The sequence below is a fragment of the Polypterus senegalus genome, chromosome 4 (genome assembly GCF_016835505.1).
Source record: "Polypterus senegalus isolate Bchr_013 chromosome 4, ASM1683550v1, whole genome shotgun sequence".
Taxonomy (NCBI): Eukaryota; Metazoa; Chordata; class Cladistia; order Polypteriformes; family Polypteridae; genus Polypterus; species Polypterus senegalus.
In genome coordinates this window covers 165205961-165227629 of record NC_053157.1, presented here as the reverse complement: position 1 = coordinate 165227629, position 21669 = coordinate 165205961, and the positions used below count along the sequence as shown (strand labels likewise).

The 21669-nt window shown below is 35.4% G+C and overlaps 1 protein-coding gene across 1 annotated transcript; it reads right to left on the bottom strand.

Annotated features, from left to right (window-relative positions):
* Positions 1 to 4416: 4416 nt before the first annotated feature.
* Positions 4417 to 8387, bottom strand: LOC120527794 (G-protein coupled receptor 26-like). The gene is made up of 3 exons (XM_039751621.1): positions 7333 to 8387; positions 6731 to 6844; positions 4417 to 6192 (listed from the first exon to the last, which is right to left on the bottom strand). Exons 1-3 carry the CDS (start codon positions 7998 to 8000, stop codon positions 5955 to 5957), a joined length of 1020 nt encoding a protein of 339 aa, XP_039607555.1. The 5' UTR covers positions 8001 to 8387; the 3' UTR covers positions 4417 to 5954.
* Positions 8388 to 21669: the final 13282 nt, after the last annotated feature.

Genomic DNA, 21669 nt, shown 5'->3' with positions numbered 1-21669 from the left:
AGTTGAACAGCCAAGCCAAAGGTCCTGACATGAATATGTTTTAATTACCCATAACTATCCAAGAATTTAGTCGATTGTATTTCATGACACTGCTATTGTTGGCTGCATCAGGAGTGGGCAGGAGGAGGAGTACAGGAAGCTAATCAAAGACTTTGTTAAATGGTGTGACTCAAACCACTTACACCTGAACACCAGCAAGACCAAGGAGCTGGTGGTGGATTTTAGGAAGCCCAGGCCCCTCATGGACCCTGTGATCATCAGAGGTGACTGTGCGCAGAGGGTGCAGACCTATAAATACCTGGACTGCCAATACTGATGCTCTGTGTAAGAAAGGTCAGAGCCGACTATACTTTCTTAGAAGGTTGGCGTCCTTCAACATCTGCAATAAGATGCTGCAGATGTTCTACCAGACAGTTGTGGCGAGTGCCCTCTTCTACGCGGTGGTGTGCTGGGGAGGCAGCATAAAGAAGAAGGACGCCTCATGCCTGGACAAACTTGTTAAGAAGACAGGCTCAATTGTAGGAGTAAAGTTGGACAGTTTAACATCTGTGGCAGAGCGACGGGCATTAAGCAAACTCCTGTCAATCATGAAGAATCCACTGCATCCACTGAACAGTGTCATCTCCAGACAGAGGAGTAGCTTCAGTGACAGACTTTTGTCACTGTCCTGCTCCACTGACAGACTGAGGAGATCATTCCTCCCCCACACTATGCGACTCTTCAATTCCACCAGGGGGAGTAAATGCTATCATTACTCAAAGTTATTGTCTGCTTTTACATGCTTTTTTATTACTATTTAATTTAATATTGGGTTTTTTTTTGTATCAGTATACTTCTGCTGGATTATGTGAATTTCCCCTTGGGATTAATAAAGTATCTATCTATCTATTTATCATAGCAAATCCAGCGGTTAGATGGCAGAAGCTGTGCACCACTGCCTTATGTAGGTGGAACTAAATAACATAATAGGTCATATAACTTCTACTGCACATGACCAACAAGGGGTATAACAACTTTATAGCCATGGCAATGCCAATGATCGACATAAATTGGTGGCAATTATACCAGCAAAAGAAACAAAACAGGGTTGCCAAAAAATAACAATAACAAATTTCAGAACTCTCTGTTTTATGAGTTCCTAAACCAAAATTATAACAACTAACATCCCTGGCAATTGCTTTTTTTCTAACCTCTAATATCCTGCAAAAAAAAAAAATTTTTCACTTCTCTGTCTTATACTGCATCCCAACTCTATTGTTCTGCTTGAGCATCCAGTATGTGAACAGTGCTTATTGCCCCCTAGTCCCCTATGTATTTCCAAATGTTCAGTTTAGTTGTTTTGCACTTCTCAGTATGGGCTTCTCTCTCTTTCTATGATTATAGCTTGAACTATTCTGCCTTTTTCTATGCTGGAAGTACCCACTACCCCTGGAAAAATTTTAGCATTCAGTTGCCACGTCACAAAATTAACTGAACTTAATTTTTTACATTGCTGTAGTACACATCTTTATAATTAATATCAGCTTTTTGATGTATATTTTAGATGTTGCATTGATGCTTTGGAGAGATGTTAGAAAAGAGCACAACAGCTAATCTACATAAAAAGGTCGCAAACACTTCTTGCAGTGCTGAGAGTCAGATTTAAAGTATTGTTTTAGAAATGTTAATAAAAAACAAACTAGTCAATGGTTTTTCTAAATAGATCAATTATAAATTATTATAAAACAGGGGAATAAAATAACATAATAATCACAAAATCATTGTTTCTGAACAAAACATTGACAAACTGAAAATGTCTTGTTTTATAGGGGGGTCCAGATCTAATTATGCAATTTTCATTATGCTATAACTTATTAAGTTTATTACATTGAAAATCACCCGAAAAATCCTGGACCATTGAGAAGTGTGCGAACTGACGACACGAAGAATCGTCTTCACGCCGAACTGGAATTGTCCCCGCATAAATCAAAGTCATCCAAACGATTTGGATCTGCATCATTAGATCTGGACCACCCTGTATTTTTCATGCCTATTTAATGATTGATGATTGATATTAAACACATTTTAAGTGTGATAATAAAATCCTGATTTTTTTCTTTTTTTTCAAATTGCACTTTTATTACAAGGTCCAAGAGGAATCCCACCTACACCAAGGTAATGTGCTGTCAGCTGTCTCAGCATGTCATCAGACTGTAGGAGGAATTCACAGCACCTAGAGAACTTCATAAAAACAGCATTCAAACTCCCTGTAGAAAGTAACTCAGCCCTGACGTGAGCCATATATCTAAATCCTAGGAAGTGTACCTACCTTTTCAGGAAAAAATAATAATGTTATAGAATATATAAGCTTATAGGCCTTAATGCTGTTCTAGTAAGTATTATACTGCATGTAGTATGCATGAAAACTACATCAAAACAACTAATGTGATTTTATTTCTCTTTATTGAATAAGCTATTTTAAGTATTTTAGATGAAACAAACATTAATGTGTAATCTTAAAATCACTATATACTACATTTATTTTTGTCACCTGTAAACCAGTTTTAGGCCCCATATTATTCCTCTTTTTCACAAATATTTGTCACATTTTCCCTAGTTTCATTATCCTGGTTTCATTACTCCATTTCTACTGTCAATGTATGAATGAAATCTACTTATTACTTCACAACTGGATCAATCATACTACCTTCTAATGTCCAATACTGAATGTTTTCAAAACTCTAACGCTGATTTAGAAAATGTAACATTTCCGCATTTTCAAGTTTAGAATTTGAACTGACCGTTGGAATGTTTATTTATTTTTTAATTTGATTCATCTGTACCTGCCATAATTATGTGGTGCTGATGTGCTGCTTATAAGATTCTTGTACACATAATCAGATGAATAATTTACTTTTTGTCATTTGTTATCATATATGCACACTTTAAGTGTCTGATTACTTTCCAGTAGATATAATAGATATCAGTGATTCATGTCGAACTTGTATAACCAATTACTTTATAGTCAAAGAAAAAAAATAATCAGAAAGTTTAAAAAAGAAAGCAGGAACAAAAAGTATTGTAGTTGATTTTATGTGCTTGTAGTAGTTTTGGAGAGTCATAATGTAAATGGCTAACACTAAGAGTATACTGTAACATCAGAAAAGCACATAAATTACTAAACATTATTTAGAATTATCAACCAATATATCTGTGCATCCATCCAGCTAGGTATTTTCAAAGCAACTTTATCCTGAGCAGGGTCATGGAGAAGCTGGAGCCTATCCCAAAAAGCTTGAGAGGCAAACAGGAACAGTCAACGGACAGGGCACCAGTCTATCACAGGGTACACACACACACACACTAGGCCCAGTTTAACATCACCAATCCAGCTAACCTGCACATCTTTGGACTGTGGAAGGAAACCAAAGCACCAAGAGGAAACCCATGCATACATTGGGACCAATTTATCAATCTACAAACCATTGCCTTTCATTGATCCTTAGTGAGAAAATTATACACTGTTACCACCCATGTGTAACCAAAATATTTTTCCTTTAATTCTATAGAACAGTATAGAAAGATACTAAACAAAAAAAGCATTCAGATATATCTATAAAATAGTTTAAGAAATATTAAGATAAGGCTGACTCACTTAGTTCTGGAAGCACAAGTATTGATTAGTCATCAAGGTTCGATTCCTTAAAGCTATTTGTTTGATGAGTGATTGGTGACACAATGCAAAGAGATTAGTGCTTCCGCCTCACAGCTCCAGGGCCAGAATATGATTCTTTCCACACCTGTAGTGGTTTTCTCCAAGTGCTCTGTATTCCTTGTACTTATTTTTTTGATCTATATCTTTAGGCTTGTTTATTATAAATGCCTGTCTGTCTGTATGAGTGTATAAATGCAAAGAACTGGCACTATATTTGAGGCTTGCGCCTGCATTGTGCCCAGTGGGACCTGAATAGGCTCTGGCTCCACATAATTTTATGGCAGATTTGGAAAATGGATTTAACTGATTTAAAATACTAGTACAGTACTAGGCAGGACATGTAAAAATTAAAAAAAATTTTTTTCAAAATTCAGGTAATAATCAGATTAAGAGACTACTTTAATCAGCTGTAATAAGATGGATATCACACAGGGATTGCCACAGAAACTTTTTTTAAAGGGATTGTATGATTTCAATTCACTGTTTTTTAATGATAGGTCTTAAGTTACTTCTGTGTAAAAAGCTGCTGCTGTTCAGCTCTGAGTAATGATTTGGATTTTCATGTAAAACACATTTCAAGTCACAATATAATAATATATAAAAACTTTGAATTATTGAAGTTTTTGTAGTTTATTGGCAGAAACTTCACAAATAAAGTTCTTATAAAGTTCTTATTAACTATCAAAATACACAGGATGCTTAATACTTTTTTATTACTTTTATTGCACATTATTTTCTGGATCACAAGTAACGTACCATATATTTCATTGTATACAGTATGTTCAGTTATATACACAGTTTTATCTAATACTTGATTTTCAAAATGTGCACAGTTAAGCACAAATCTGTGAAATCAGAGAAGTTAACCTGTTGATTAATACCCCAAAGTAACACTTTAAACTCTGAAGTTAAACAAATTACATTGTACATTCCTCCTTTGAAAAGAGATCAACTTTATGTAAAAATAGTCAGAAATAAATAAATCTAATGGAATAAACTCTCTGCTTCAGTGCAACAAATAACAAATAATGTATATTTTATGTATGTGTGTGTGTGTATGTTACAATCAAAAAACAATGCCAGATAATTCAGAGTTCTTGCAGCTTGACAATACATTCAGTTTAAAATAGGTAACAAATACAACTTTGGCTTTATAAATCTAATAACACTGACCTATGGTTATCAAAAAGTGCATGAGATTAAATTATGTACCAGTTCATTTTTAGCAGCCTTTCTACCACCATATGATTCTAACACACAGAGTAATGAATCTTCCCATTTTCTTTAGCTTTCTGCAAGGATTAATAATAAGATTAATGTACCTGTATAATAGTCTCTGAAGGACTTTCAGTGTCTGCCTGGAAACAAGCTTCAGGTAATTCCTTCATTCCTTCTTTGCTATATCTCTTGGGAAATCATTAGTTTTAAATAAAAGAGATGCACTTGAAAATATCTAATAGTGGTCACCAGCCAGTTACAGGATTTTAAGAACGGAAGGTTGTTTAAATCCATTATGGGCATTTCGTAATCATTTTGTTTAGCTGATGGTGACCCAGAATATTCCAGTTTCCAATGTATGCATTAATGTTTTAGTAAAGTTCACCTAATATATTTGGAATATTTTAATAAACTGTGCACTGTCACAATGTCAATGCAGTTTATTTTAAACCACGCTACTACCGATTTATGGTGAATGTTAGCTGGATAGCTCCTGAGTTATGAATTTTTCTTCATGCCTTTAGAATCAGGTAAACATAATGTAATGAAATGTAGTGAATGTCATTCTGAGCTTAAATGGGAAAAGATTAAATAATTATTTATTAATTACTGTGCAGAATGTATAGATGCCCAAAAAGAAAAAAACAATACAGCTACATCTGTTCTGAATCTGATTGTAACAATATTTGAAGTATTTATAGCATCAACTTATTTCTTTTTTGGAACTGTTATTTCCTAGAATACTTTCCAATAAAAATATAATCTGTTTTTCTATTTATATCCATAGTAGACAGTAGTCATCAGTTATAATAAAATTTATGCACATAATTATAGCTGACTCTTTGAACTAACATGTTTAAAGTTATAAATTATTGTCTTGGGATAAAGGGAATGTAATGATATAAAAAGTTATAATTTTAGATATACAGTACTGTAGCGCTTCACAACATTTAATGAGGTTTATTGACTTATATTATAAAGTGGTTGTTGTATATTATTCTCTTCACAGAATTTTAATTTTTGCTTCTTGCACATAAAACTCTCAATTTGTCCGCTGCAAGCAGTAGTCATTTTCAGTATCTAAAGAGCTGTTATGCCCAGATGATGGATATAAATCCCTTTTGAGCATTCTGTTGACAATGTTGATTAAGACCTTCTTGTATTGTTGTCGCAGCAGTGAATAAACAAACGGATCTGAAGCAACCTTGCTATATGTTAGGCACTTACTTAGGATTCCCCACTGCTGATTAATTGTTACAAATGGAAGGAGTTCTATTAACCTGCAAAGAAATAATAAAAGGTAATACAAAACTTTGAGAACATACCCAATGTATATCTGACAAAAACCTACCCAAATCTCTTGTCAATGACTCTTTCATAAATATGATTATGTGGGTTTGTGTTTATCATATTCCATAAGTGAATCTTGTTCAAAGATCTTTAGCTATTAGGTCTTCGTTTCCATTAACTTGACTTACTATTCTTAAACTTACCTAGAGTTGCAATATCTGAACTATTTCAAATAAAAAGTTCCATTTCAAATGACATTAGCAAAAATGGTATTATCTATCTATCTATCTATCTATCTATCTATCTATCTATCTATCTATCTATCTATCTATCTATCTACCTGAGTTTCTACATACACACAAGACATTTTTTGTCCTGTCTGCTTGCATTTCTGCCCACCAGTGCTATTAGTGATTAATGTAAAAAGAGGTTTGAAAGACTACTTCTTACCGGTACACTGGTGGGGTTACATTCATTCTAACTAGTTATTTAACCGAGTGAAATATGCATGAAATCATTTATACTCACCTAGTAATCACATAAGGGGCGAAACAGATAATAAAAGAGCCTATAAAAATGCTGATTTTCTTGGTGGCCCTTTGCCTTCTCTTTTTCTGTTCAACAAGGCAGCGTTGCTTAACACTGTAACCAAAGCAAAGTAAATATATTGGCTGAGAAATTTGCCACATATTTAGGGATATTCCAATTAACAGCAAGGTTTCAGAATGATAGGTAATTCAGAGCATTAAAAGAAATTACACAACCAAATGAAATTTAAATCTTTCCTGTATATTTACTGACAATTTAGCCATATAGCGCGGATGTTAAATGATTTTACTAATATTGTTGTGGGTGAAAATAACTTACTTACATTTCTGTTTCCTACACCAAGTTCTAAATCAGCCTTGAATGAAGCTGCAGAAATAATCATCCATCGTTTCATTGTAATTATTAATTTGCAAAAATTATTGATATCCTAAATAAAGTGTTTGTGTCACGTGTAATAATAATAATTCGTTTTTTTTTTTAAACTTTCGTCAGCATTCAGTGGATGTCACGTAACTCGCGCCCTTTCACACGTTTTTCAAAATACTTACACATTTTACATAAATACAGTAAATGAAAGATACCTTGGATGGATATCTACCAGCAGAAGCAGCATCTGCATGGTAATAATGTCTATCCTCTTGCAATGAAACCTTGCTACTTTTAAAACCTTTAGATATGTGAAGCATAAAATGAGCAGAGAAAGCATAAAACTTGTGGCATGAAACACGATGGTAAACACGGTAAAATTTCTCCGTTCACGTTCTTCTTTTAAGCGCAGTGTGCATGTTGCATAAATGTGATTGTAGTCAACCCAGGAAAAAAGCAGCGAGACCATGGCAAAGGTAAGAGAATGAAGCCATGAGTAGCACATCATAAATAAGGCATCCTTGTATCGCATTTTGTTCGAATAGCTCAGGGGAAACACCACAGCTATCCATTTGTCAATGCTGAGAGCTGCCATGCTTAGCATCGTGTTGATAGTCAGGAAAGTCTCCAAAAAGCTTACTGCTCGACAGATACAGTCGCCAAAAGGTTGTTGATGCTTAACAATTCCAAGCAAAGTGGATGGCATGTTCAAAACAGTGATGAGCAAATTACAAAATGATAAGTTCATAATGAAAATACCTGGCACTTGCTTGCGGATTTCGGTGCTGCAGATGAAGCACAGCAGCACCAACAAGTTAGATATTAATGAAACAATCACAACAACAGTAATGAACACTGCAAATAGAATTTCGGTGAAGTCCATCGCTCAGAAGTACAGTTTGCACGTGATGATTATATTCAAACTTCGATAAGAAGGCATCTCTTAAATGACAGTTTCTGCCGTGCATTTCCCTCGTATTCTTTTTTGCTTCTCATTCTCCGTGTCCAAGATCTCGTTTTCCATGCACTCGGCAAGAATTTAAATCTCCCAAAGTACTGTAGGTTATGGGAAGGAACTATCCAGCGTCCTGAAACTGAAGACTCCTCTCAACTATGCCCAAACATTTAATCATTCATTTTAAGCCTACACAAGCATTCCGTGTACTCCACGCTACCAGATATATCATCACCGTCGCTCTGTATTGAATAACAGACGGCTTGATTTTACAGTCGTCTGCCGCCGGCAGTAAAACGAAATGAATAGTGTAGGCTCGACTTGATCATACGTTTATCAGTGGCGCCTCACAGCGATCATGCGCAGGAGATTCTCTCCCACGAAAATGCACACACACTAACACACCATGGGACAAATCCTCATGAAATTTTAATCGCATGTCACTTTTATTAGTGTAAAGGGCAATGATCAAATGTGAGAGCTGCTTTCAGTCAATTGTTCTTACATGAATCATCAAGAATGATGTAGCTTTTTATGTAATTACTTTTATTTTTTAAATAGCACATCCGACATACTATATTCCCCATTGAAAGAGAACAGCGGGGCCCTTTTTATAGATAATACTTTGTAGGTACTAGAAATGTCTAATAAATTAACGCAACCCGAAATTCCAGAAACGACGTGGAGACTAACACTTATTCACAGCTAGAGAATCAGATAAATAATTGCTTTACACAGAGCCTGACAATAAGCACCAACGAAGCAGCTTACATAAAATATAACATTATAGTAGAAGACAAAACGCCACAATAGCTGTTCAAAGAGGAACACAGCGTAACATAAAAAGACTTCAGTAATCAGAACTGGAAAAAGTCACAGTCAGTACCAATTTTCCAGTTTATTACTCTAATTGCTTAAAAAAAAAAAAAAAAGGTTATTTTTAAAGAAGCTAGGATGCTGTCTTCGTGCTCGCGTGGGTTTTTCTCCGGCTGCTTAGATGCTCCTCACTCATCAGAAGACGTGGTGTTAAGTAAACCGGCAGCTCTAAACTGGCACAATGTGAGTGAGATCGCGTTTGTGCCTGAGTGTGCCCACAGCGACGAGGTTCCCGTCTTTGTTTCCTGCTTTGCACCTGGTGTTACCGGGATAGACTCTGTCTCCCCGGGAATCTGCACCGAGGGTTTAATAATGATTGGAAAAACTGAATCTAAGTGACATCTTGTTTTTGTAAAGGTGTCCTTTATGAACTCAAGGTGGAAAAACCAAAACAAATCTTTGCTGCTTAAAAAAGAACACCCGTTACCAAGAGACTCTCCAAGTATGATTTTAACGATGTTTTAATTTTATTATGCAGAATAAACCAATCAAAATGCATCAGTTGCACATAAAAATAGCTACAAGAAGTTACTCACCACATCTGCTTTAGTCCTCTCACTGTGTCATATAGGGTTTGCACCTTATTGTCATCAACAACCCATGAAGATTTACTTTATAAATACTGTAAGAAAATGAATTTATATTAAGTTAAATTTCACATTTATTGTCATTCGTACACATAATAAAATTCTTACTTGTCTGTCTCCTTCAGAATATTGAGAATAATAGAATATTGTAGAATATCGGAAACAGACACAAAGAAGAGGGATTATATCACACATTACATGAAACACATATGCAAAGCCATGTCTTTTTCACTGCAAGTGGCTGTTGAGTAACTTTATGATCTGTTGATTAAAACGGCCTCTGAATGCATACAACTGTGAGAGCTAATGTTTCTGTTTCATGTACCAGAATGGAGAAGGAAGAAAAGAAACTGCAGGATAGCTGAGGTGTTTAATAATACTCTATGCCTTTCTAGGACAGCTTGTTTCATATTGCCAAGAATATTTGTGCTTTTTTATTGGATTTCATTTTTTAAATATATTTATTGCAACATGAGTTCCTATCTTTTTGTGACATCATTTTACAAGCAATTTCCTGTATATTTTTCTTATGGCCTTGATAATTTGGGTGCTGTTGTGTTGTGTATACCATCAGTGCTCGTTGCTAGTCACAAGTGCCAGTGACGTGAAGTATGAGATATCATCACAACGCTGCTAGATAAAAAAAAAATAAATAAAGGAAAACCCTTTGGAAAGACTAGTTCTTCATCATTTACATTTAAACAAGGTATTTGATAATGCTTTGCTTGGCTTTGACTACATTTTGGTTTTGACAATGATTATTGTATTATGTCTTGGTCTGGGTCAATACTTCATATTTTTGTGCTGTGATCCATGATGGATTAATAAATATCCTTTTTTGACACGTTCCTTTACTAGAAACAGCAAATCAATTAATTTTTAACTCCATTTGGACTTACCACGGTCCAGCATGAATGTAACATTTTTACATGCTGAGCAGAAGCAGCCCGTCATATTCTGTGCTGATGTCACCACACTCTGTAGTTGTTTGTCGCCCTGAGCTGAGCTACGGACATACCCAGGATGTCATGCAGTTCATGAAGGCAGATTCCACTGTACACTAATTACATTTATGAGCATAGATGGAGGCACCTTTGGGTTTCCTCAGACATTTAAGTGAGCTAAGGCATTGGTGAGCATTCTTGAGTACAGCTTAGATTTGTTGTGCCTGCTTTAGGTTGTCAGTGATAGTGATATCAAGTATTAAATAAAGCTGACCCTTCTCTACAGCATTCCCCAGTTTGGATGGGAGTGTGACCTTCCTCCTGCTTCCTGAAGTCTTGACTATTTTCACTATTTTAATGTCAAGAGAAAGTTAAGAGAAAACCTACTTCCCTGGCAGCACTGTGTCAGAAGACAAACAACTTCTCGGTATTTTTTATTATCTATGTACCAGGATGATATAAAATGAAATAGATATTGCATCCTCTGTGGACTGGTTTTCATGATGTGCAAGCTAAAGGTATTAACTATATAGAAAATTCTGTTTAATGGTTCCAAGCACCACTATGTCAAAGCATTTCAGGATGAAGGAGGTGAGTGGCAGCAGTCTATAGTCATTATGACAGTCCAGTTTTTTGTCAAAGGCAAAATTGTTATCATTTGGAACCAGTTGTAGACCAAAGATTCTCTCAATGAGATAGTAAAGATGTTACTACTTGCAAAAGGCTTTGCAAAATGTGTTCTGAAATTCTTTCCAAACCAGACACCTTATGGATGTTGAATGATATAAAAGTCCTTCTTATGTGATCCAAAGAAACAAAGGAGACAGAAAAATGTGATGCTTAAAGTAGCTGCTTGGAAGATAGGTTGTTTTTAAGACATAAGCAAATGTTGAAAAATGAATCTCATCTAGGATCGAAAATTTGATGTGGCTGGATTATCTGTAGTCAAGTACAGACCCTGCCAAAGTTTAGGTACTGCATATCTCAAATGAATAATAGCTTTAAAACCAAATGTAGGTTAAAGCTTCACTTCTTGTCATTGGCAGTATAATGATGAAATTCTTTTATATTTATCTGGGGGCATTCACCACACTTTCTTTCTCATTTCCAAATGTTTGCTACTTTTTATTAAGTATGTTTACTTCATCTATATACAGTAACTAGCAACATCCTTAATGATAACATCTTCTTCTTCTTCTTCTTCTTCTTCTTCTTCTTCTATGTGGGGTTGATGTGCTTAATCACCCTCCTCACCTGTCAAGCCCATTTCTTTCAGATCTCCTTTTACTTTAACCCTTCACCTATGCTTTGGCCTCTTCTACTTTTTCTTCTCCTGTACTTCCATTCCCATCTCTTTATTGCCCACATATTCATTGTCTCTCCTTATCCCATGTCCATACCACTTCAGCCTGCTTTCTTTTACTTTCTTAGATATCTCTGCCACTTTTGTTGCACCGCTGATTGTTTCATTTCTTATTCTGACCTTTTTTTGTTACTCCACACATCCATTTCAACATTCTCATTTCTGCCATATCTCCAGCCTTCTCCTGTGCTCTCTTTACTGCATATGTCTCAGCTCCATACATTACTGTTGTTCTTACCACTGTCTTAAAAACCTTACCTTTAACCTTTGCTTTAATTCTTTGATCACACAATATTCCTGATACCTTCTTCCGATTATTCCCTGCATTCTGTGGGGTCTCTGTATCTAGTTTTCCAACTAAGGCTACCACTGATCCTAGATATTTAAATGTATCCACTCTTTTCAATAGCTCTCCCTGCAGGCTAACTTCTGAATCCTAAGCATCATTAAACCTCATATATTCTGTCTTCTTACTATTTATCTTCAGTCCTCTACCTTCCAAAGCCCCTCTCGATTCATCCATCTTCCTCTCCACTTTCTCTTTTCTGGTATTACACAACACATTGTCATCAGCAAAAAGCATGCACCAGAGGGACTGGCCTATTATCTCTTGATTCAACACATCCATAACCAGATCAAAGAGATGAGGATTTAAAGATAATCCCTGGTTCAAACTTACCGCAATACTTCCTTTAATTCGTGTCTTCACTCTCTCATAAATATCCTGGGCAATCCTTGCATACTTCTGTTGTCTTCCTTTCTCTTTCACGCACCTACAGACATCTTGATATGGCACTCTATCACATGACTTTTCCAAGAGAATAAACACCATATGTAATCCTTTTCTTTTTCAATGCTTGTGAATAAGCCGTCTCAATGCAAAGACTGCATCAGTTGTTCCTTTGCCTGGAGTAAAACCAAACTGCTCCTCCCCTATGGTGGTCTCTTCCCTAAGCCTTCTGTCTATAACCCTTTCTCAAATGGCAACATTTTCCTTAATGGCAACATTATATACAGTATTCATACAATGTCATTACCTGTAAACATTCAAGAACAGTACCAAGAGATTTTTGAGTTGTCAGTGTCTGTAGTTTTTCCGTCATAATCTTTCTTGTTGTCTGACAGTTTGGTGCTGCTCTTCAGAAAGGTTGTGTGGGTAATTCATTTTTTGTTCACTGTCTAGGTGCAAGACTTGCTGCCACAGATCTTTGGATAATATCGCTCTGTGATTTGTCATACGTTGTCTTTGATGTTCTAAGGCATCTTGCCTGTTCTGGTTGTTCTGGCATGATGTAGATGTTTCTGCTTCTGTGTGTTGGTGTGAGTATGTAGGCCAGCAAGACCATTTCTGTAGGTTGCAGTTAGGCTGTATGTGCCTTTTCATTTTATTGCAGTGGGTAGCGCTGCTGCCTTGCAGTTAGGAGAACCGGGTTCACTTCCCGGGTCCTCCCTGCATGGAGTTTGCATGTTCTCCCTGAGTCTGCGTGGGTTTCCTCCAGGTACTCTGGTTTCCTCCCGCAGTCCATAGACATGCAGGTTAGGTGCATTGGCGATTCTAAATTGTCCCTAGTGTTTGCTTGATTTGTGGGTGTGTGTATGTGTGCACCCTGCGGTGGGCTGGCACCCTGCCCGGGGTTTGATTCCTGCCTTGCGCCCAGTGTTGGCTAGAATTGGCTCCGGCAGACCTCCGTGACCCTGTAGTTAGGATATAGCAGGTTGGATAATGGATGGATGGATGGGAGGATTATGTTGAAGTGAAGGAAAAAGGAGGTGTAAAATGGTAGTGTCATAATACAGTTTTGGTGAGTACCTTGAAGTGAAGGAAATATTTATTATGTACTTTAATATGTTCAAACCTAATTAATCTAATTTACAGCTCTAGGATGCTGCCCCTTATGCCAGTTATATCAACTTTAATATAGGATCTACACAGTTATATGTATACAAGGCCAGCCTACAACTTAACTTAAAATAAACCTTAACTTCACATTTTTGTTTAAGTAAGAAGAACACCAGTGTAACCTGGTTCAGACAAAAACCTATTCAGACATTATCCATCCATCCATCATCCAACTTGTTATATCCTAACTACAGGGTCATGGCAGTCTGCTGAAGCCAATTTCAGCCAACACAGAGCACAAGGCAGGAAACAAACCCCGGGCATGGTGCCAGCCCATCGCACACACCCACACACACACACACACATCAAGCACACGCTAGGGACAAGAATCACCAATGCACCTAACCTTCATGTCTTCAGACTGTGGGAGGAAACCCGAGTACCCAGAGAAAACCCACACAGACACAGGGAGAACATGCAAACTCCATGCAGGGAGGACCACTGCACCACTGTGCCACCCATATTATATTATATTATATTATATTATATTATATTATATTATATTATATTATATTATATTATATTATATTGATTTAAAACCACACTGATGTAAGGAAATAATTACAATAAATTGAACTGAATAACATATTATAATGTAGTATGTATTGTATATTATGCACTTTGAATTCTGAAATAGTAGCTGAAAGACTAGCAGAGTTAAAAATTTATAGAGTATAACAATATAAAGGGTGGCATGGTGGCACAATGGTAGCGCTGCTGCCTCGCAGTAAGGAGACCTGGGTTCGCTTCCCGGGTCCTACCTGTGTGGAGTTTGCATGTTCTCCCCTTTTCTGCGTGGGTTTCCTCCCACATTTCAAAGACTTGCAGGTTAGGTGCATTGGCGATCCTAAAATTGTCCAGTGTGTGTGTGCCCTGTGGTGGGCTGGTGCCCTGCCTGGGATTTGTTCCTGCCTTGCACCCTGTGTTGGCTGGGATTGCGGTGGGCTGGTGCCCTGCCTGGGATTTGTTCCTGCCTTGCACCCTGTGTTGGCTGTGATTGGCTCCATCAGACTCCTGTGGCCCTGTGTTAGGATATAGTGGGTTGGATAATGACTGACTGACTGCTAATAATACAAAAGTGTTATATATTTTATATAGCAGTCATTATTTAGGCAAAGCATGTAGATTTAACAGAATAACTTTAAATAATGTTCTGGGAAAGAATAGACTGTAATACTGTGTAAGATAATTAATGTAATTTCATAATTAATTGTGAAATTAGTCTAAAACAGAATAAAATATTCTTTCAGTTTGGACACTTAATATGTTAATTTTCAACATGTAGGGCATGTTGTTTCCATTTGCCATTTACAGTAGCCTGTATATCTTTTTTTAGTCATCATTAATGTCAATTAATGAATTCATAATACAGTAATTTTAACAATTATTGCAAATATAATGATACAATTATGCATCTATCCAGTCATGCCTTTTTAACTTGCACTTTCCATTAAGAGTCAAAGGCAGGGCCGGATTTAGATGAAAAGAGGCCCTAGGCTATTCCACTTATGAGGCCCTTTCACCTCCCATTTTTAAGTTTGTAAATTACATGAGAGATAATAAAATATATCATTACTGTAATATATATCAATATGTTAAATGAAACATGTTGTGATTGGTACTAACCTTTATAAAAAATGTGGCACGGATAATAAATAAAAAAAAGTCGAGAACACTTATTTGGACATTTATTCTCAGCACCATATATAGTACTTGTAACAATAACTAATCAAACATAACACACAACATTTACAAAGAAAATTCAAATAATGAAAATCTTTGACTACGAAAATAAAATACGCAATAAAAATTATCATATTTTTTATCAAATTCAATTAAATATATTCAATACATTGAAGATTAAACCAAATTCAATTCAGATAAATTTATTTCATAATAATTCGCATTTAAAGTTTAAGTATGAATTTCCATGAATAGCGCGTCTCTTATTATAGTCATTATTTATAAAATAATAAATGTTAATTTCATAATTTCTGAATTTCAAGCACTAATCAATTTAAAAAATAATTCCAAAATATCTTTAATTCAATAGTGAAACTAAATTATCATTTTTCAATCAAGATTGTATGGAACTGTTATTTTGTCTCATTGAAAAAAATAGCAATTATGAATAATGAATTATATATATATATAATCATGAAAATATAAAATAAAGCACGTAATATACATTTTAAAATATACAAATTAAAACATATGTTAAGAACTTACCTAGAATTCCGCGAAATGAAGATTGTCACAAAAAAATTTTTCAATAGTCTATAAACACTTCACTAAAGTATTGAACCTACTGAACTCAAAAGGCGAGAATCAAATGATCATGTACGCAATCCTAAAATAAGAATCTTTTCTAATAACATTAACACGTGTTTCATATTATCGAAGTAACACGAATATAACCGAACGTCGGGATATCAATAGGTCTGTTCGTTTGTCTGTTCCAATCTACACTAATCTGCACTTTATTTATGAAAGAGCAAACCAGAGCTTAGTAGCATAAGGCACGTCAATATTTGCCATAGCAATCAGTGAACGTATGAACTATACTTTGGTGCAATCTAGTATATACAAACGAACAGACCCAATGAGCCGAACGCATTGATCTTGACCAATACATTTTTATGTTTGTTTATTAGTCATATGCGTAGAATTTCTCCTTATTTTCGGTTCAGTGTTTTAGTGTTCAGTATTTTTAGAATAGAGTAATTTTAATTTTGCTAACAATTTGAATGTAGGCCCCTCTTGATCTTGAGGCCTTAGGCTGAAGCCTAGTTAGCCTATAGGAAAATCCGGCCCTGGTCAAAGGGCCAAGAATCTTTACTGGCAGCAATTGTAACAAATCAGGAACAACATTGGACAAAGTAATGATGTAAGTGTATGTTATATTTTTGGTGTAAATATATAAATATGTTTTCTAATTTTTTCCTGTTGATTCCATACTCTACAGTGCATTCATTTATACTGACTGATGCCATAAAGTATTATTTCCAGTAAATGAATAAACAGATTTAATAAAACAGACTACATCAAAAACAAGACATATACTAAGATGTAAAAACAATTATGGTAATGCAGTAATGTATGTTAAATACATGAGCACTGAAGATATTAATACAAATAATTTATTACATTTTAAAATGTATGTGGTTATGCTAATAAATCATTTGGATTAATGACAGTAAAATGAATTACATGCATATATAAATTAATTTTATGTGATTTTAATATACAAATATAGGGGATTTACAGATTACATATATGCTTATGTAAGCCATCCACTGTCATGTTAGGGTCTCTGGGAGGCAAGTCATATTTCATTGGGCACCAAGCAGATAAAATCTAAATAGCACCTTAATTGATCGCAGGTCACACTAATGCTCATACCTGCATCATTGTTCACAGAGGATCTGATTAGAGTCACAAATCTATTTAAAGTTTTTTTTTTAATGATAGACATAACTTTGAGACCAGGAAAAAAATCAATGTAGGCAGAGGGGGAAATATTTGTAATCCTGTTGAGACAGGCTAGGTCAAAATTTTAAACTGTAACTGTAAGGCGGAAGTGCTAATCACTGTGAATCTAACACACCACTAGCTATATTATTTATTGTGGCAATAAGTGACATAACATCAGACGACATTTGAAGCTATATGTATTCTCATCAAAGGAACTATTGCTTTATGGCATGAAAATCATTACTTAGCCTTAATGAGTAATGCCACTTAGTACTTGTTGCTTTTTTTATGCATGAAAGTTATTTTCATTAGAATGGTAAAGTTTGAATTTTGTAATTCGAAAGAAATATCACTTTTCTTAATAAATCCATGAAAGCATTGTTGCCAATAAAAAGGTGCGATTTAGCAGTTCTGTAATAGTAATCATAAAGTAAAAGGCTACTGGAGTTGCCTAAAAGCAAGTAAAAAATCTATTGCCCTTCTTAAAGCAGAGATAATGGAAACTTGGTTATTTTTGATTAAAAGCTTTATAATGGTAGTGATTGCTGCACTTTCTATTTTGTGAATTTATGACTCATCACAGCTTGATTTTTGTACAATTCCAAATTAACTTTATGTGCATGAATTTTATGGTAGTGCAGTATAAATAATTTAAATCAAATACTTTCTCACGTACATATACACTACAAAACAATAATTCACTTTATATAAATTTTATTTGATCTATTTGTGATTGTCTTCAGTTTTACATATAGTACCAAAAGAACTGTCGAAGATGCACTGACTCTTTACTAGCTTTTATAGACTAGGTCAGAATTGTATTAGAGAATTTTAATTCAGCATTTAACACAAACATACTAGAGCTACATTATAGCTATCTCCTCAGTAGGAATTTAGACCATGTCACATGTCTTTCTATCTTTGTCTTGCCAAGAAACATTCTTTAAAGTGTGAAATTGGGCAAATATCAATCAGAGATCCATGCCCTGATCAGAAGGCCTCATCAGGGGTGTGTTGTGCATCCTCTTCTTTTCTCTCTATACGTCAATGGCTGCACCTCCAGTGACCTCTCTATAAAACCTCTTAAGTGTTCCTGATCACAGAAGGAGATGAGGTGCCATAGCTGAAGGAGGTGGTTTGCCTGACAAATTGTTGTGCCCTTAAAACACTGGAATTGAACAAATTAGAAATGGTAGAAATGGTGGTGGATTGTAGCAGATACCTGTCTTGTCTTACACCCTGAATACATATAATGCTACCATTAAAATGGTGTAATCTTTTTAATTTCTTGGTACCATTATTATCCATACTCAGAACTAGTAACTTCATGTATCAAATATCTTAACAGTGCAAGCCAACTTAAAAGTGTATCCTGCCCTTGTCAGTGATTGTGCAATTGTATAGAGCTGTCATTGAAAGGATCCTTCCTTCTTTAATAAATGTCTAGATTTGCAGTACATTTGGTCATTCAAACCGTAAATTGCAGTAAGCCCTTCAGAGACCAGAAAGGATTGTAACCATGAAACTGGACTCTATTCAGCATCTACATACAGTAAAACTCAACTTAGTGGGTGAACATGCCATATAATTAAACACCAAAGTCACACAGATAAAATGTATGACAATCAGTGGCTTAAACTAAGAACAACCAAAAATATAAATTGTCTCCTAATAAAGTCACTCTGTAACCCAAGTTCTTCAAACACTCTTGTTCTACCTAATTTATGTTTACTTTCAAAAACTTACTTTGTAGAAGGCATGATTGCAATTCTATACATTGTCAAATGTTTATATGAATTTAGTGTTTTTTTGCACTGTAGTATAATTTTCTGTTGTTGTATATAATGTGATGATGTCATATGTTGTACATTGTACTTTCAGTTGTATTTTAAAATTGTTACATGGCTTTAACACTAAAACACATTCTTGACAACTACAAAGTATGCATATAGCAGTACATTTCAATTCAATTCATTTTACATTCAGATAAGGTATAAAAAATAAGTCCAAAAAAACTTAGTTTAACAAAACTGAAATGACTGCATGTTAGTACAATTGTTACTGCTGTTCACTAATAGTTGCATGAGACTGGGCTTATACCATGGCTGGGTTCCTGTTTGTCTAAAGTTGACACCTTCTCTGCAGTTTCCCTCCAATATTCCAAAGACTTTAAACTGGCACTATGTGGGTGACAAGGAAACAGGGGCTCATTCCTACCTTGTGTCCAGTGTCATATAGGAAAGACCATAGCTAGTTGTAGCCCTAAAAAATAAATTAAGTGAACTTAGCAAAAAAAAAAGTGCTTAAAGCAGACAGAGGCTGTACTGTAGATGGACTTAAAACCAAGAGCTCATTAAGAGTGTAGACCTGACTAGCTAGGCCAGTTGAAGGTGGTCTTAGAAGGAAAGTGCACTAAACTACCCTTAATTGAAACCCTGCCAGATGACAGTCTTCTGTGCGGTATGTTATTTCACTGATGCGATTGCATAGTGCCAGTTTTGCTGTGGTAGCTTCTTTATACAGTATACAGTTGCAATATTCCATTTAGAACGTCTGTGATGCATTTCTGCAGTGATGTCAGCAACATGCAACCTCAAAAGGGTCCTTTTAGCAGCTGTGTCATTTGAATTCAGGGATATTAGTCTTTTACGTGATTTCATGTCACTGTGAAACTACTTTAAATTGGCTTGTCTGGTTAATTGTCTTCTAAGCTCAGTTCAGCCAATGAAATGCCTTCTGAATACTTCTAGCAAAACGTGTGAGGTTTTTGACACATTTGTTAAACACAAAATAAAGGATATTAGAAGTAGCATAATACATGCCTTTAAAATGAATTCATTTGAATTCTAGCATGACCTTTTTAGAGTATTAAATTCATTCACTAAAATAAGTTTACCTGAACTCTGTAGAACAATTTCTTAACTTAAACACTCCACTTGTGTCCTTGACCCAATCCTAACAGGATTTTTTAAAGATGTCTCAGACTTGCTCATTGAAAGGGTACATGACATAGTGAACTCATCATTACATACCGGGGTCCTCCCAGAATGTCTGAAGACTGCAACAGTTAAACTAAAAAGTGATCTTGACTCCTTAGTACTTGACAACTTTAGACCTATTTGTAACTTGCCTTTTTATGTAAAATTCTAGAAAAACAAGTTTTTCAGTAGTTAAATGACTATTTAAACAAACATTCTATTCTTGATAAGTTTCAGTCAGGTTTTAGAACAAATCAAAGTACAGAAACTGCACTGTTTAAAGTAGTCAATGACTGTGAGTTAATGCAGACAGAGGCCACATATGTTCTTCCTCTACTAGACCTGAGCACAGCATTTGACACCATAACTGCAGTATTGTAATAAATTGCCGTAGTCAATGGGTAGGCCTCTCTGGCAGTGTTTTAAGCTGGCTTCAGTCTTATTTAATTCACAGAAAATTCTTTGTTATTAGTGGTGATTGTAGTTCATGGATCCATGCTATTGTGCACAAAGTACCACAAGGTTATATTCGGGGCCCACTGTTATTTTCAATCTACACACTCCCAGTAGGCCAGATGATATCAAAATGCAAGGTGAACTACCACAGCTATGCAAATGACATGTGGGTTTATTTATCTGTTGCACATGATAACCTGACCCTCTGAACTCTCCGATCCATTGTTTGTCTTTTAATTCAGAATGAAGTAGTAGTAGTAATTTCCTCCAGCTAACTAAAAAAAAAAAACTGAAACCTTATTCATTAATAAATCATTATAAAGCCTTAAATAATCTTGCCCCATCTTATATATCGGAATGTCTGACACTTTATATTTCAAATTGTAACCTCAGATCCTCAAGTGAGTATCTCCTTAGAATTCCAAGAACAAAACTTAAAAGTGGTGAGGCGGCCTTCTGCTCTCATGCACCTAAAATATGGAATAAAAACTGCTGAAAACACTTTACTTTAACATGGCTTTCTCATAATTTCACTGTAATTAAAATCCTGATACTCTATATCTCCAACTCATTATAATAACTATTCATGGTGGTTCTAAAATCTGTACTAACCCCTACTCTCTCTTCTGTTTCCTTTTCCGGTATCCATCTACTCAAAGCACCGTGATGTTCCAACAATGATGGATGGATTAAAAGCCAGAAGTCTGTATGACCATCAACATCAAGTGACTCCGTGAGAACCCTAACTACAAAGAGGACTATTTCATTTATGTTAGGTAGAATGCCCAGAGGGGACTGGGTGGTCCCGTGGCCTGGAACCCCTGCAGATTTTATTTTTTTTTTTCTGTTGGACCTTACTCCTTTTCTATGTTAACTAATGATGTCTTATTTTAATTTCTTATTTTGTCTTTTATTTTTATTTTCTTATGTTAAGCACTTTGAGCTACTTTTGTATGAAAACGTGCTATATAAATAAATGTTGTTGTTGTTGATTAATACAAATGGAAATAGTGAGGGTA